Source organism: Jaculus jaculus, chromosome 1 (assembly GCF_020740685.1).
Source record: "Jaculus jaculus isolate mJacJac1 chromosome 1, mJacJac1.mat.Y.cur, whole genome shotgun sequence".
NCBI classification, from domain to species: Eukaryota; Metazoa; Chordata; class Mammalia; order Rodentia; family Dipodidae; genus Jaculus; species Jaculus jaculus.
This window is the reverse complement of record NC_059102.1, coordinates 319,729,044-319,747,168: the sequence shown is the minus strand read 5'-3', so window position 1 is coordinate 319,747,168 and position 18,125 is coordinate 319,729,044. Positions and strand designations below refer to the sequence as shown.

General features: G+C 42.0%; 1 protein-coding gene across 1 annotated transcript in view; it reads left to right on the top strand.

Moving 5' to 3' along the window:
- Pld5 (phospholipase D family member 5) overlaps positions 1-18,125 on the top strand; it is a 369,604-nt gene that overhangs the window by 227,442 nt on the left and 124,037 nt on the right. Inside the window, exon 4 of the mRNA XM_004653274.3 lies at positions 15,208-15,319. Within this exon, the coding sequence (XP_004653331.1) occupies positions 15,208-15,319 (112 nt within the window). The remainder of the gene's footprint in view (positions 1-15,207; positions 15,320-18,125) is intronic.

The window sequence follows — 18,125 nt, the reverse complement described above, 5'->3', positions numbered from 1 at the left end:
TTTAGTAAGAAATGACAGGCTGAAAACCCCTTATTGCTCCGTTCTCAGAGTTTTGCAAGCTTAAAATACGTTTTTACTTTTGTTGTATATTTATTCCTTTATTGGAGAGAGAGGGAGGGAGAAAGAGAGAGAGGATGGGTGCACCAGGGCCTCTTGCTGCTGCAAACAAACCCCAGTCACATGCACCACTTTGTGTGCCTGACCTCCGTGTGTTCTGGGAAATCAAGTCCATGCTATCAGGCTTTGCAAATAAGTACCTTTAACCATTGAGCCATCTCTCCAGCCACGCCCCCCTTTTAATTTTTCTATTGGCTGATCAATAACTATCTGGCAAAGTTGTTACCTAGTAAGATTTGACACATTTGGCCTTAGAATAGTTCCATTTAGTAGAAAATAACCTATATCCTCAGTCAGTGTTAGATGAAATTTAAAAAAGCACCAAGGGAAATAGCTCGGTGATAAGTGCTTGCTATGCTAACTCTCAGTACCTCAGTTTGAATCCCCAAACCCTATGTAATCTTCCAAAGGCTCCCGAATGGCGTGGTTAACTAGAGTCCCTGCGTGAAATGTGGTCAAAGGCAAGGACCAACCCAAAAGTTGTCCTCCCCATGACCTCTCTGGCATGCCCACTCCCCACTGATGAATACAGGCACACACCTGCACACACATGCATCGGATAAATGAGTTTTTAAAGACAGGCATGCTGATACATGCCTACACTCCTAGAACTTCTGTACCTAGAAGTCTGAGGTAGGAGGATGGAGAGTTGAAGACCAGCACAGATACCCTGCCGACCTGACTCCTGGAAATGAATGTATGTTACATATATTTGTACATAGATATGAGTCACAATATGATGTCGTGACTCATATATACATACAATGGCGATCAACTCAAGAAGAATTAGGGCCAGGTGTGGTGGTGCACACCTTTAATCCCAGCACTCAGGAGGCAGAGGTAGGAGGATCACCGTGAGTTCAAGGCCACCCTGAGACTACATAGTGAATTCCAGGTCAGCCTGAGCTAGTGAGACCCTACGTCTAAAAACTAAAATAATAATAATAATAATAATAATAATTAACATATCCATGTCACCTACCATTTCTTTTTAAAAATATTTTTATTTTTATTTATTTATTTATTTATTTGACAGAGAAAGAGGAAGAGAGAGAGAGAGAGAATGGGTGCATCAGGGCCTCCAGCCACTACAAGTGAATTCCAGACATGTGCTCTGCCTTGTGCATCCGGCTATCCTGGGTCCTGGGGAATCAAACCTGGGTCCTTTGGCTTTGTAGGCAAATGCCTTAATAGCTGAGCCATCCCTCCAGCTTTCACCTACTATTTCTTGAGGGTGAATACATCCAAATTTATCTATATTGAGATGTAAAATACATTATTATTAATAACATGTACTCTTTGTGTCATAAAACAGTAGAATGTATACCTCCTGTTTGGCAAGAGAGTGCTATTTATTAGTAATTCCAATCCATCGCCCACTCACCTATTCTTCCCCACTCAGTCTGTAAACTGCAACTGTACTGTGAACTTCTGTGAGCTAAACTTGTTTACATTGCACTCATGAGTGAGACTATCAGTGTTCATCTTCCTGTGCATGACTTGTTTTACTTAACACAGTACCCCTACATCAAATGACCCAGTTTCATGTGTTGAGGGTTTGGGGCACGTGGATGAACTTTTGAGATGTGACATAGATGATTTTGAGATAGAAACTCCTGAGGTCATTGTGTGTGAGACCTCAAAGGGAATTATAGAACTCTGGTTTCTCCCTCTTCTTGTGATTCATAGTGTTTCCATCATGTGCTCCTTCTGTAAGATGTTAATTCACCAAGATCCAGGATTTCATGGATGGGGGTCTCCAAAACTGTGAGCACAAACAATCTTTTCTCTTTGTATTTTTTGTTATAGTGTGTGCAAGATACTAGTATCGCCACAGTTGTTTTTCTTTCTTTCCACTACAGCGCATGCCACCGAGCTCATGGCCTTTAGGAGGTGTTTGGCCTGCCACAGGGATAGATTGCCACTAAGCACGTTTGATGTGGGTGACATTTTAGTACTGTGGCCACAGTGAACAATGCCATAACTCCTTTCATCTTCAGTTTTCTCATCAATAAAACATATATGGTAATGTCTGGCTCATATTGTTTTATGAATTTGATTCACGCTTACAAAACAATAAAATGGGTTTACAAAAGATAATATTTATGCAAGACTTTACATTTAGTGTGTACTCAACTCTCCAATGGATAGGAATAATATCTGGCTGTCTACAAAGATTTCAACTTTCATGAAAGAAGACAAAGTTAATTTTACCCAGAACATGCATTCACATTGTCTCTCAGGGCTTAGGTGAATGAAGGAGGACCAACGTGCATATTCCTAGGGAGAGACTCAATCCCCAATCCTGATATGATAGTTATAAATGCGACTGCCAGTCATAATTATCTGGGGGACTTTGAAAATAGTCTGTGTGGTCTGGTCCACCCCAGAGCACTTAAATTATAATAATTCAGAGAGATGTCAAGCTTTGATACCTCTTAAAAATGACTGCAGGATTCCACTAGGCAGCCAGGATTGAGATTCCTGCTGGAAAATGTCTTAGTCTGACAGTGTTTGATTTTCAAATGGCTGAGGACAGGGTCAGGTTGGTTCCTTCCCCTCATGTTTTGCCAGGCTGGTTTTGCTTCAGCTTAATCCTGAATATGACAGTTGCTCTCTCCTGCAGCTTGTGTTTGAACACGCCTCATGTTCCTGGGCTCTGTGGCCTGGGTTGACGTGTCCCTGTGGCTTGACTGTCTAGCACATGGCCAGGGAGAACAATGAGTGCTGGTTGGTATGAAAAGTAGATGACGTGGCTGGAGAGATGGCTTAGTGGTTAAGGTGCATGCCTGCGAAGCCTAAGAACCCAGGTTCGATTCTCCATGTCCCACATAAGCCAGATGCACATGGTGGCGCATGTGTTTGGAGTCCATTTGCAGTGGCTAGAGGCCCTGGCACACCCATTCTCAATCTCTCTCTTTCTCTAATAAATAAATTAAAAAAAAATCTTACCAAAGAAAAGTAGGTGACTCTGGAGCCCCTTATCTCCAGACCAAGCACAATCTCAGCAGCGTTCCCAGTGCAGTGTTGGCGTGAAGCCTGTCTAGCCTGCTGGGGAGGCTGCCTCTTGTTTCAGCAGAGCACCCTTCCCTCTTGCTCTGTATCAACACCTAGCAATGCTTATTTATATGTTAGTGGTTTCTCACCTGAAAATGTGACAATGAATGGTTTTGGATGTGCCTTCAGGGAGCCAACATGTATTGAGGTTTTGTGCTGTTTGCTGGGGATACCAAAATCAAACAAGCAAGGTTCCTTCCCCCATAGAGTTCAAACTGTAGCAGGAGAGGTGCCCAAGCCACCTAGAAGCACCCAGAATAGAAGAAGGTCATGTGAGGAGCTGCTGGCGAGTATGCTTGGCAAGGCTTGCTGCTGCTCTTGGGGGCTCAGCAGAGCTCACCGGCTCTCGGGGATTCTGGTCCTCATGGTCCAATTCTGTGGCTCATTCCTGCCACTTCTCAACGCTTCTATTTCCCCATCTGTTGAGTAATTCTGATTATATTCTTGCTTGCTTTCCAATATATTTCCAAGGGAAATCATTATTCTGACATAAACACAGAAGCAATTCTTAACAAGTCTTTAGCCAGCATGATTCCTTTTAAGTCTAATAGAGGCGTGACTGAATCATAACCCCAAACACTTTCTTCCCAGTTCTTTGGATGAAGTGATATTTTGAGGTTATCCATCTGAGTGTGTGAGCGAGCCCTGTTTGCTTACATGCTTGATTCTCTGTCCATCTTGGCTTTTCTGACCTCCCGATGGATGGTGATCTTTTGGGGGCGCTGTGAGGAGTTGGTTTGGTGTTTTATTTTTTTCAAGATGGGCTCTCCTCTATTCCAGGCTGGGAATGAATTCACTATATAGCTGAGGATGACCTGGAACTCCTCATCCTTCTTCCTTTACAGCTGTGGTTTGGTTTTTTGAAATGGGTTCTCACTGTGCAGCCCTGGCTGGCTTGGAACTCATTATGTAGTCAAGGCTAAACTGGAACTTGCATTCATCCTCCTGCCTCTGCCTCTGCCTCCTGGGTGCTGTACTGCCATGCCTGTTTTCTCTTTTAAGTAGAATAATTAATTTTTTCTCAGTATAATAGTAATATCCTCTCACTGTAAAATATCTGGAAAAATACATAGAAATGGAAGAGAAATCAAATCATCTATATAGTCACTGTAAAGTCTTCGGCAATTGATATTCTATGCATAATGTATATACATGCATGGATTCGTATGAGAAATTTATATCTTTTTTTTTTTTTTTTTTTTGGTTTTTTGAGGTAGGGTCTCACTCTAGCCCAGGCTGACCTGGAATTCATTATGGAGTCTCAGGGTGGCCTCGAACTCACGGCAATCCTCCTCTCTGCCTCCCGAGCACTGGGATTAAAGGCGTGCACCACCACGCTTGGCTTTTAGAAATTTATGTCTTTAAACTAACATTATAACATAAACTCATCTCCATTTTATTGGAAATACTGATGAGCATTTTAATTAATAATATATGCATAATATACAATGGAATTGAATCACTATGTTGAATTTCTTACTGTTTCTATTCTTGGATATTTTTCCTATTTCTTAAAAAAAATTTTGTTCATCTTTATTTATTTATTTGAGAGCGACAGAGAAAGAGGCAGAGAGAGAGAGAGAAGGAGAAAGAGAGAGAGAGGGAGGGAGAGAGAGAGAGAGAGAATGAATGGGCATGGCAGGGCCTCCAGCTACTGCAAACAAACTCCAGATGCACGAGCCCACTTGTGCAGCTGGCTAATGTGGGTCCTGGGGAATCGAGCCTTGAACCAGGGTCCTTAGGCTTCAGAGGCAAGCGCTTAACCATTAAGCCATCTCTCCAGCCCCATTTTCCCTTTATCTGAATAAATGCTGCACAGGGAATGTCACTTTGCTCAGTCGCTGGGCATCCACCCGCAGAAGTAGTGTGAGAGCGCTGGATAGCCATGCGGAGCGTGCAGACCACAGCCACAGCCTTTCCCTAGGGATACTGCAAGCTCTCCACAGTGAGACCACGAGGGAATCCTGCCTGTGTCCTGTGGGTCTCTCTTCACTGGACACACGTTGCGGGGACTCGCTTCCGGCCCCTATTGTACTTTCCTCCACAGAAAAAGAATGATGCCTAGCTTGGGGGTGGGGGTGGGGTTCCATTCTCTTCCAGGCACCACTAGATGACAGCGTTGAGGCAACTTGTCTGTCTACCTTCCCCAGGTAGTTACCCCACTGCTAACATGCTGTTGCCTGGACTGGAACTGGCATGATAAGTTGCTTTGTCTCTCTCTCCATCTGCTCCCGGCAGGGCGGGCTGTGTTCAGACTCATAGGATGCAGCACTGGGGAGCCATCATTAAGCAGGGCGGCGGTGATCATCTGTACAGAGTAATTAAATCCCATCATGAGTTGGGGCCTGGTACTAATGAGTGGAGAGGCAGCCTGCTGGCCTGCAGTACTGCTCTCAGCTGCCGTCAAGGGAGGTGGCCTTGTAACTTACCGTTGCCGAACAGTGTGCATTCTCAACCAAGGATCCCAGCCGTGGGGCTGTCTGAGCTCCTCATGCACTCGTTGACCCATGACCTGGTGACTTTTGTGAAGCGATAAAATGATCACCACCTACTGGCTTTAAATGAGCAAGTCCACATTTCCACTGTCAGAAACGGAGAGCTGCCGGAGATCTAGTGCCCATCCCCCATAACTATAAGTTCATTACGCGTAAACACTATCACATATTTTTTTCTTTGCCATTGACACAGCCTAAGATCTCAAGCCAGGCTACCTCTCAGTAAGCTGCACCTCCTTCTAATTGTCCCCCCAGCCTCCAGGCTTCCCCCATATGAATCATTCTCCAATTTGTACTTACTTCTTTTAGCTTACAAAACAACAGCCAGGCATGGTGGCGCACGCCTTTAATCCCAGCACTCGGGAGGCAGAGGTAGGAGGATGGCCGTGAGTTCGAGGCCACCCTGAGACTCCATAGTGAATTCATAGTGAGCTAGAGTGAGACCCTACCTCGAAAAGCAAAAAAAAAAACCAAGAGTTTAATTTTGGTTCTGAATCAAACCCAGGGCATAGAACATGACAAAGCCTCCCACTGAGCTATCCCCCAGCCCTAGAGCAATTGCTGATTGCAGTGGTGTCTTTCCTGTATACAACTCTTCACAGGCTGACATTACATTCCCGATGAGCTCAGAACTCTTCAGTCTGTTTACCAGGATTCTTCACGCTGCTCCTACGAACCTCCCAAGCCTCAGCTCCTGAACACTTTCTAGTCTCCACTTTGACTTCTCATTTCGCCTGCTCCCTTTGGGTAAATGTCCCTGCTCACCCTCAGCTGGGCTTTTAGACCTCCAGCATGTTGTCTCTTAGGTCATTTACTTTCTCCATTTGGAAGCTGATGCACAGGCCATGCGTATATCATCTACTTGCTCCTCCCTCTGGAGCCAACGCATAGCAAGCATGTAGTAGGCAACCACTAAATGTGGTGAATGAACTTTTTTTTTTCTTAAAAGACACTTCACTGTGTCTGAGGAAATCTGAGGATAAAAATGGACTGATGGGCTAGAGAGATGGCTCAGTGGTTAAGGTGCTTGCCTGTAGAGCCTCAGGACCTGCGTTCAATTCCCTAGTACCCACGTAAAGCCTAATGCACAAGATGGCATGTGCATCTGGAGTTCATTTGCAGTGGATTGAGGCTCTGGTGTACCCATTCTCTCTCACACTCTTTCTCGCTGTTTCTTTCTTTCTCTCTCTCTAAATAAGTAAATAAAATATTTTAAAAAACAAAAAACTGACTGATATACAAGTAAATAATAAATTGATGTTCATATTCCTGACAAACAGTATGTCTTATAAACTGAAAAATTCAATAAAATATGTCAATAAAGGAGATATAAATTTTCCAGCAAATTGAACTAATTGGCTAAATAAATACACTAGTAAATTGAGTTCTAATAGGACCCAGATACACGTGACCTTGCCTCTTCAGTCCTGAATTGAAAAAAATAAATAAATTTAAGCTAAGTTTATTGCCTCAAAAGAATATTATGGCTGAAAAGAAATCCAAATCTCATTTTATGATGATAGTATCATCATATATTTAATGTTAAGTCAGTTATATTTTCATTTCTTTAGCAGTACCATGTTTACATACATGTACATTCTACGCACCTTCATATACAGGTATGATGTGCACATTTATATTCATATATAAATACTCATATATATATTCATATGTAAATGTGCACTTGGATGCACGGGGTTGGATAATGGCACTTGCAAGTAAGGTATCAGCACTTACAAGATACATTCCGACTCTTTCCCTGCTGATCACAGACACACACATGCACATGTGTTGGTGCTTCTGCTTCTTTGCAGTAGATTTTGATATGAGATTTCAGGGTGGAAGGAAGCATTATGCTAGTATGACTTCTCCACAAATTAGGTACCAAATTAAGTGTTGACACCCTTACACTTTTATCAACTTTTGTGAACAAAAAGAGAGATCTCTATATTGCTCTGCCCTGATTTCCTGACTATAACACATCCCTTCATACCCACCAGACATGTAGGCTTCCTGTTCTCCCACCCAGGTCCCAAACCCAAGTCTGCTTAGCTTCCCAGATCCAGATCACTGTGTTCAGTGAGCCATGGTCCAAGGTAAGGCTTGCTTTCCCTAGAGCTGCCTGTTTTCTGGCTTTGCCCTACACTGGATTGAACCACTAACCTTATCTTAGTTTTTTAGTGTATGTTTATAGAAAATAGCTACTGTCCATTCATGTCTTATATATATAAAAAAGCTTCATCACCAATTTCTTATTTCCTAGTACCCTTGGGGTATCCTTTGCTTTATGCACACATTTATTTATTTATTTATTCAATTTTTTATTAACAACTTCCATGATTATAAAAAATATCCCATGGTAATACCCTCGCTCCCCACCCCCACTTTCCCCTTTGAAACTCCATTCTCCATCATAGCCCCTCCCCCTCCCACTCAGTCTCTCTTTTATTTTGATGTCATGATCTTTTCCTCCTCTTATGATGGTCTTGTTAGGGAGCGTCAGGCACTGTGAGGTCATGGATATCCAGGCCATTTTGTGTCTGGGGGGAGCATTCCTTTGGCTCTTACATTCTTTCTGCCACCTCTTCTTTATGCATATATTTAAATTAGTACCATCCTGCCTAAGAGTGAGTCATTTGCTTCCATTTCCAAGTAGGTAAGATTTGCTTTGCAAGTTGCATGTTGAGAGTCTATTTCTCATTCTGTTCGATAAGCATATGGATCTCTTCGTGGGAGTTTTCATTAAGGCTTTTTTAATAGCAGCTGTAGGCTAGACTTATAAATGCTCCACAGATGAGCAAAACTGTTTGCGGGGGGTGATTTATAGTAAGAAACATGAAGGCATGTGTACATGTAATTATGTTTACTGATAATCTCACTTAATTTTCATCTCTCATTTATTTTCCTTTAATGGTGCTCAATTCTGGGAGATCTATATTGATTTATAATTCTGTGGTACTTTTGTATTTTCCTATTAATATTCACTTTATATATGTAGCTGCTATTCATTTGATGCCATTTGGGACTTAACAATTTATTGTTGCCATGGCTCGAAAAATATATTAACTCCCTAATTTCCCATCTTGTGATTTTAAGATCTCCTTTATTCTCATCCTGTTATTTACTGATTAACTATAAATCAGCATTTTCAAACTTTTTTTCATTACCACCTTATTAGGAGCCTCATTTGCTTTGTTTTATTGGTTTTGAGGCAGGGTCTTGCTGTGGCGGCCTGGTGCTCACTACGTCACCATGTAGCCCATGCTGGCCTCAAACTCATGGCAATTCTCCTGCATCAGTTTCCTAAGTGCTGGGATTGCAAGTATGTGCCACCACGCCAAGCAATTTTGGAGCCTTTTAAAGACATTTTTCCTTTAATCCTTCTTCCTCATGAAATTTTAACTTCATAAATACGTTTTGTATGTAATATATGTAGCTACTTTTAATAATATTAACAGTAACGTTCACCCCCATCCAAGAACCAGTTCTTAGCCCCTTTGGGGCACCATCACCCTCACTAAATAGGTACCTGACAGCTTCTCTGTAGACCTCCAGTAATTCCTAACAGAGACCAGATCCCAAGATCTGTGGTATGTCATCATGCCAAAAGGAAACTGGAAGACTAGAAGACAGGGATTAGTAAAAGGATCTATTTATAGATTTTTGTCACACGTGGGAAGAGAAAACTTCTTAGTTTCTCTCCACTGTTCCTGTAGGAATGTTGCAAATTTATAGAAAAGATAAAACGAGAGCCAGCAAACATACATATGTAAGGTTATCTGTGAAACTGTTGACAGACCTGTGAGATGATGCATCCTGGGAGACAGCTCCTCCCAGGACAGAGAGCTCACCCCCAGGCTTCCTGGGGGTTTTCTTTCTTCTGGCCCATTCTGTCAGGGTCCTTGCTGCAACTGCTCCTCTTCTTTTCTACTCCTTCAGACTTACTCTTTCTTTGTTTTGTTCTTCCAATGTACCAGTTAGCTACATATCCCCTCGATTTATCTATCAACCTTCCCCTTCTTGTCATCCTTGTCTTTGTTTGTGTGCATGTTTGTGTGTATGTTTGTGTGTGTGTGAGGGGGGGTGTTTACACATGGCTGCTCCAAGATATTTCTTTTTTTTTTAAAATAATTTTTTAAAATTATTTATTTATTTATTTGAGAGTGACAGGCACAGAGAGAAAGACAGATAGAGGAAGAGAGAGAGAATGGGCAAGCCAAGGCTTCCAGCCTCTGCAAATGAACTCCAGACGCATGCGCTCCCTTGTGCATCTGGCTAACGTGGGTCCTGGGGAACCGAGCCTTGAACCGGGGTCCTTAGGCTTCACAGGCAAGCGCTTAACTGTTAAACCATCTCTCCAGCCCATATTTCTTTTTTTTTTTAATGTATTTTATTTATTTATTTGCAAGCAGAGTCAAACACAGAGAGAGAGAGAGAAAGAAAATGGTTGCACCAGAGCCTCTAGCCACTGCCAACAAACTCCAGATGCATGCTCCACTTTGTGCATCTGGTTTTATGTGGGTACTGGGGAATCGAACCCAGGTCATTGGGCTGGGTAGGAAAGTACCTTAACCTCTGCAGTATCTCTCTAGCACAAGCTTTAAAATATTTCTAACATTTAGTCCTCAGACCACTAATTTGAACCTGAACAACAGCCACTGTATTCCTCGGTGACTCCTAAGTTAGTTCTAAAATTATGGTGTCAGGCTGGAGAGATGGCTTAGTGGTTTAGGCGTTTGCCTGTAAACCCAAAGGACCCCAGGTTCATTCTCCAGGACCCACATAAGCCAGATGCACAAGGAGGTGCAAGTGTCTGGAATTCATTTGCAGTGGCTGGAGGCCCTGGCATGCCCATTCTCTCTCTCTCTTTCTCTTTCTCCCTCTTTCTCTTTCCTAAATAAATAAATAAATAAATACAATTTTTAAAAGGTAAAAAATAAAATCACGGTGTCATTCCTAGTCATGCCTGTCCACCCTAAAAAGTTTGCTTTCTGCTTTAGCCCCAGTTCCTGCCTTTTCCACAGCCTGTATCATTAGGTAACCACTGTGTTTCTGTCAGTCATCTTTCCATCACTCTAATGAATGCCTGAGACGGTCAGCTTGTAAAGACCAGAAGATTATTTTGGCTCATCGTTTTATGGTTTCAGTCCATGGTCAGTTGACCCTATTTCCTCAGAAGCTTATGGTAGGGCAAACTCCCTCATGTCATGTCTGGGTGGTGACAAGAGAAAACACGGGAAAGGATGGAGTCCAACTTCTTTCAAAGAAAGTCCCCTGAGATCTGAAGTTCTCCCTCCCCCAACTTGGTCTCACTTCCTAATGTTTCCATCTCCTTTCAGTAGTGCCAAATTAGAGCCCAGCCTATAACATGTAAGTCTTTGGGAGACACTTAGCATCTAAGCTAAAACAGTGTTCAAATTTCCCCTCCTTTTTTTGCTGGATCCCTTCAACCGTATTAATGTTTAACTCGATCGCCTTATCAAGCATAAGAAGGTAAAGGCTGCAGCTCCACATAAGATGACTTTCAGGCCCTGCAGTGGGGTGAGTTGAAAGCAGCTTTCCAGTAAATTCCTTCCTTCCAGCCCAAGGTCTCAGCACCTGGCACCTTCTCTCCCTCTTGGAGAACAAGCAGTTCTGGGTCACTCTAGTGGACTTGCGAGTCACCCTTAGGCACCCATGTTCCCCAGACCCTAACTCTGCCAGTAATTGATTGTCTTCTTACCTCTAAAATACTGAGCAGACTCAAGCAAACCCTAGTTCAGAATGGAGGGAGTGCTAGGGACTTGGTGCTACCCCCCGCCAAAGTATTCCTTTTCCGATTGTAATACAACAAAATATCCTATAGACACAACTACATAACTCAAGAAGAGAACAAGAGTTTCTAGACCTGACTTTGCCACTAGAAAACTAAGTGCCTATCAACATATCACCCCATTTTCTTGCTTGTCAGGGTCTTTTATAAAACAGGAGTGAAGTGGAATATTGATCTCCAAAGCATCTTCTAGCTCTGGCATTTTGGGTGAAACCTCAGGAGCAGGAGAGTTCTATCTTATACTTCATTATGATGAGAGGATAAAATTCAGTTGCTTTCCAATCATGTTCTGAGGAGCCTCAGGGATTCTGTACAGGAGAGCAGAGAGAGTTGAGATTTTAAGTCTGAGACTTCATTTGAACAGAGTTCAATTGAAAACCACCACCAGTTTCCACATAATCCCAGGATTCATTTTAGCAAGCATGGCTTTCTTAATTCTTTTTAAAAGTTTTGCCTTTTCCTTCCACATTATATTTGGGCATTTACTCTCTCCCCTAGCTGTTTTGGGTGAACAGAAACAAGCAACATTTATAATCCCCATTCTCCTAAGAATGAAGGGCAGTGGAATATGTCATCACAAAATATGTTTTTTAGCATACTGATTATTTTATCCTACAGGCGAGTGAGACTTTACCTCTACCAAAAATAGAGTATGTCTTTCCTTGTTTATTAAGGAAATTTGCACTCATAAAGGAAATTCCCATGCATAAAAGGCATGTGTGTATTAGGAAGACAGCCACTTTTGCAGACAGCCTGACAGACTCTCACTGTTTGTAGGTATGACAGGACAAAACTAATATACCACACACTCCTGGCCCTCTTTTTTCGTGTAATAAGCCCCCAAGCTCCTTTTCATGGTGTAGCCTGAGATGATGTAAAACCCTCAATCACCTGGTCACCTTGAGTCTCATTTCTTCCTAAATGCATGCATGCAAAGATATATGTATGTATGTATGTATGTATGTATGTGTGTGTGTATATATATATATATGTAGTTCCAGTTTAATTTTTCTTTTGTTAATTTGTTTTTTGTTTGTTTGTTTGTTTTGATTTTTCAAGGTAAGGGATTACTGTAATCCAGGCTGACTTTGACTTGGAATTTACTATGTAATCTCAGGGTGGCCTCAAACTCATGGCAATCCTTTTAACTCTGCCTCCCAAGTGCTGTGACTAAAGGCATGCACCACCACACCCAGCTCTTGTTAATCTGTTTTTTATCATTTTGGTTTATGGGTCCAGCCAGTGAACCTGGAAGGACAGAGGGCTCTCCTGCAGTTTTGTAAAGATCACCAAGAGCTAAACGGACCCTCTGTCCTTGGGATATTGCTTCCTTCACCGGATTATACTGCCTATTACAAGGTCTTTCATACTTTTTTTAAATTGGCTTAACATAGGTCAGTATGCTTGCGAGTCACTGTCTTTGAAGTGATTTATTTAAGTTTGAGATGTTGACTAATGGCTTTCACCAAAAAGGGGAAGATTTTCAAATTGCTGATGATTAAAGACAAGGAGCTTTTGTTATTCCTTTATGTAAGAAATGATGAGTGAATTCAACACAGAGAGCACAAAGCATTGCTGCAGATCCGTAGGTGTTCAATGCCTTTGCAATTGAGTACATTCTGAATGTCACCGCAAGAATGACTGGACACGGACACAACAGGCAAAAGACGGAAGACAATAGAAGTTTCATTCCAGCCCACATACAGTTCTACAGGCCTGAGTGGAAGTGGTTCATGCTGCCATCACACAGGCCAAGGCCAGGAATTGAATCTTTAACTGTGTTGCATTCAAAGAAGCAGCAGGATCGCCATGAGATCGAGGCCACCCTGAGACTACAGAGTGCGTTCCAGGTAGCCTGGGCTGGAGTGAGACCCTACTTTCAAAATAAAAAAAAAGAACCAGTGATTTGAGAAGACAGTAGATTAAAATCCCAAGGATCGGTTTGCCTCTCATTTTTTGCCAGTAGATTATAATGGAAGGAAACAAAGACAGGCTCGCAGAGTTTAACCTGGCTCTTCTGGTCAGGTGGCCAGACTTGTCTCTGAGACATATAGTACTGAGGCTTTTCTACTCATCCCTTCTCTGTCTGGCAGAAGAAGTTCCCATACACCACAGCCACTGATTTCTGTTGTCTCCTGAGCCTCTGTTTGTTTATCATCTGGATTGAAGGTTAACTCGGAACAAAAAGCCACCGGCAGTGTGCATATACAGATGCCTTCCTACACTGGGCCACCATAATTTTTACCAACAGGATACATGGCAGAGGGTGCAACTCCTACCCTGTCCTCCAACACACAGAAGATGTGGGTCACCAGCTGATGGGCATGGTGGAGCACACAGCACTGTTCTGCATCAGACAACCCTTTATGCTGTCACCTTAGCATAGAACCTTCAGTGCCCTGACATTTTTAGTCTTTGGACTTTCTGCTTCATACGGAGCAACTTCAGGAACCACTGTTCATACCTTCATAAGCTCTTTCCAGTCACCAAATCCTTTACATGTAGTCATTATCGACCACAGATTTCCATCAGGAATTTTCACAAGGCTTAATGACTCAAGCATTATTATCTATCTGAGGTCCATGCAGAAAACCTGAAAAGTCAGTAAGGATAAGAAATGTTAGGAGATGGCTCAGGAGGTGAAGTGCTTGCTGAGCAATAATGAGGATCTGAGAACCCAGACCCCACATAAAATGCCCATAACTCCAGTGCACACTGACTAGCTAGTCTAGCAGAGTCTGTCAGCTCTAGGTTCAAAGACAGACCCTGTCTCAAAGAATGAATGGAGAGAAATCACTAGACAACCAACACCAAGCTCTGGCCTTCATGTGTTTGTACACACACACACACACACACACACACACACACACACACACAAACACACTCACACACACACCACATGCCAAAAAAAAAAAAAAAAAAGCCACAGGGGAAAATAATAGGACAATATTGCAAGGCCATCATCCAAGAAACAGTAAGGCCTACAGGCCTACCATCACCTATAGTCTCTCTAGGATTAAATTTTACTGTAAAGATTATATGCTTTTGAAAATCTTATAAGGAAAGCCTTTTTTTCCCTCTCATTTGTTATTTTTACATAGAACATTCAGTTCAGTAAAACAGGCCTGAAACAAGATGAAGTCAAGTAAATCACTGATTAGTAAATATAATCCTCCTATAGTTGTTACAATAAATTCCATGAATCTCACACAAACCTTTTGAAGTGTGATCTGCATTTTTACAGAGGAAGCCCAGAGATCGGCGAGATTAAGAAGCATAGCTTGTAAATTGGAAAACCAGCAGGTCCTTCTGAGCCCGAATGCAGCTGCTGTTTAGTATTCTCTGCACTTTCATACATGTGGATAGCCACAGATTCACAGATAAGAAAGTGGATTTCCTCTGCAGCGCTGTCGTTATTATTGCGGAGGCTGTTGAATGGCAAAGGGCCCCACAAGACGGCTGAGGTCTGTGTTCACACTTCTCTGCTAGCTGAGTAAGCTAGTCTATCTAGGCTGCCTCTGCGCCACTCTGAACATACCCGCCCCATTAATTTATATAAACTCCTCTGGGAGAATTACATGCAACCGTGGATGTCGACTGAGGTTACTGAAGCACTTACCTTTACTAATTGGATACATAGATTTAAGTTTAATAAACTTATTCAGACCTACTTAAAACATGTGCATAGGTTTTCTCACTTCCTTTGTCTCTGGATATTTTTTCTAGGGTCAACGGCTTTTTGAAAAGTTACTCCAACTGACATCGCAAAATATTGAAGTCAAGCTAGTGAGCGACGTGACGGCTGATTCAAAGGTATTAGAAGCCTTGAAATTAAAGGGTAAGACCAAGGTTGATATGCTACTTTACCATGAACATTCTATTACCATATCCAGAATTTCATTAAAATAATAGATAATTTTTTTATACTCACTACATTTAACTTAGTATACTTCTTATTTTTTCCTTTGGAAAAAAAGTGCCTTTAAGTGAGGGAACTAATTAATTGATACTACTGGGATTTTTACAAATATATTTGATATATTAGTTTATGCAAAATAATCTCCTGTCCGTTAAATGATAATTAATTAAGAAGGATTTCTCTTCTTTGCATCAGTGATTTGAGCAAGCAAAAAGAGCCATTTCCACTAGAACAAACATTATATTTCTGTTGCCCTTTTGCCCATCAAATGAAAACCTTCTTTGTGCTGCCTAGTCTTCAAAATAATATGGTCAGGTCTAGAATTCTGTATGACTCCTGACTTTTGGATATTCACTGAAATAATATGGTCAGGCCTAGAAATCTGTGTGATTCCCAGCTCTAAGACAGTCCCTGAGAACACCACTTACATAGCTATGTTTCAGAGTGTCCCACAGTCCCGTGAAGACAAAATCATCCTAACGTAATTGCTTTAGCTGTCATCTCCTCCGATTGAACTCTTACTTCCAAATAATTTTTAAAAGATTTGTAAAAAAAAAAAAAAAAAACTTTTATTCAGAATTTACTCCTTAAACTGTAAGTTTCAGAAAAGAATTAGCACATGAGAACCAATCAAAATGTCTAGGCTGCTGAAAGTGCCTGGGAGAGGGTGACACGGTGTCCTCAGACTGACAGTGATCCTCTTCTGCCTCCAGAGTGCTAGGATTTCAGGTGTGAGCCATCATCCCTGACTTCTCTGTGTGCAAGAAAATGAAGGAAATGTGTAAGATATTGTGGAATCTGAAAAGCTTCCCTTTGCTAAGTGAGTGTGGCACATGTTTCCTTCCCCAACTCCAAACATTAGCAAGGTATTCCTCGTGATAGAAACTATATTCCAAACTCCCATTTTCACATCTAATGAGTCACATTCTATAAAATCCAGCCTTTGATCTTGCTCCTCTGCGTGATATTTTCTCAGTTGCCACTTCCCATTTTAAGATTTCAATAATTTGCTCAGGCCTTGCCACATCCACACACCCACCATGTGATCTCCACACAGCTACCAGAGATGCTCCATCGTGTGTTTAAGACTGACACACTTAATGCAAATATGTGCAAATGTACCTGGATGCTATGCAGACTTTCTTATTCAGAGATACCAGGCATGCAATAAGAGGTACAAGTGGTTGTGAGTTCTGTGCTGGCCTGTTTCTGATTCCCTAAGGCACTCCATGCTCTGGGTTCTGTAATGCTAGAGAAGTTACTGACTAGTAAGGATGCACAAAGTGGTGCAGGCATCTGGAGTTCCTTTGCAGTGGCAAGAGGCCCTGGCATGCCTTTAGACTCACTTTCTCTGTCTGCTTCTTCATTTCTGTCTGTCTCTCTGTCTCTCAAGAAAGAAAGAAAGAAAGAAAGAAAGAAAGAAAGAAAGAAAGAGAGAGAGAGAGAGAGAGAGAGAGAGAGGAAGGAAGGAAGGAAGGAAGGAAGGAAGGAAGGAAGGAGGGAGGGAAAAAAAGAGTTCAAAAAGAATACATTTCTCAGTAGCATCAACTCCAAAAGCAGTGTCTTTTAAAGTCAACTGAAAGCAAGTGAAGCTAGAAGACTGATAACCCATTTTCTTTTCACATCCATGGTTTAGGCTAACAACACCTCACAGGACAATAAATTCCTAACTTGGTGTAGAAGAATTGTCCACACTTCAAAATTAATGCATGTTGTCCCACTTTCCAACTGCTTACTTCAAGTTGGCAGAGAATAACTTGAGATTTTGTTTTCACTTAGCTTTTACAGCTTTGCAGTTATTCCAAAGTCTTAACTCGACTGGTATGTGTGCTTGTGTGTGTTGACTCCATGTAACCACTGAGAAGAATTGATAGGAATATGTATATTTGTGTGTGTGTGAGAGAGATGTGTGTAAAATGGATGCATACGTGCAGTCCTGTGCACACTTGTGGAGGCCAGAACAAAAGGTCCAGTGTCCTCTGTCTCTCTTCTGCATTTTTTCCTCCAGAAGGAGTCTCTGATCGAACCTGGAGCTGTCACTGTTCAGTCATGCTGACTGAGCGATGAGCCCAGTGATTTATCTCTGCCCTTCCTGAGGACTGCAGACGCAGGCATGTGTGGCCATAGCCAGCTCTTTACATGGTGCTGGAGATCGGGCTCAGGTTCTCCTGCTTGTACAGCAAGTGCTTTTATTCAGTGACCTATCTCCCCAGCCCCAATATTTATATATATACATATACATATACATTTACATATACATATATATGTATATGTATATGTATGTTTGTGTGTGTGTGTGTGTGTGAGAGAGAGAGAGAGAATTCCCTAGAAGTGATTCTATGTTAGTCCATTTTTCTTTTCTTTAATTCTTTTTTCTTTTTGGTTTTTCAAGGTAGGGTCTCACTCTGGTCCAGGCTGACCTGGAATTAGCTCTGTAATCTCAGGGTGGCCTTGAACTCACGGCAATCCTCCTACCTCTGCCTCCTGAGTGCTGGGATTAAAGGCGTGCGCCACCACGCCCGGCTAGTTATTCCATTTTTCATTTCCACCATTTGAAGACTTGCCTGTGGAAATAAACCTGAACACCCCAGAGGTCCCTTGTCCTTCTGCCCATTCAAACCACAACAGCATCGTGATATGTGCAGAACGTGATGAAATCCTAAGCTTTTGGGTATTATTGAATGCAACCTTAGGCAAGTTGCTCTCTCTGAGCTTCAGTATCCTT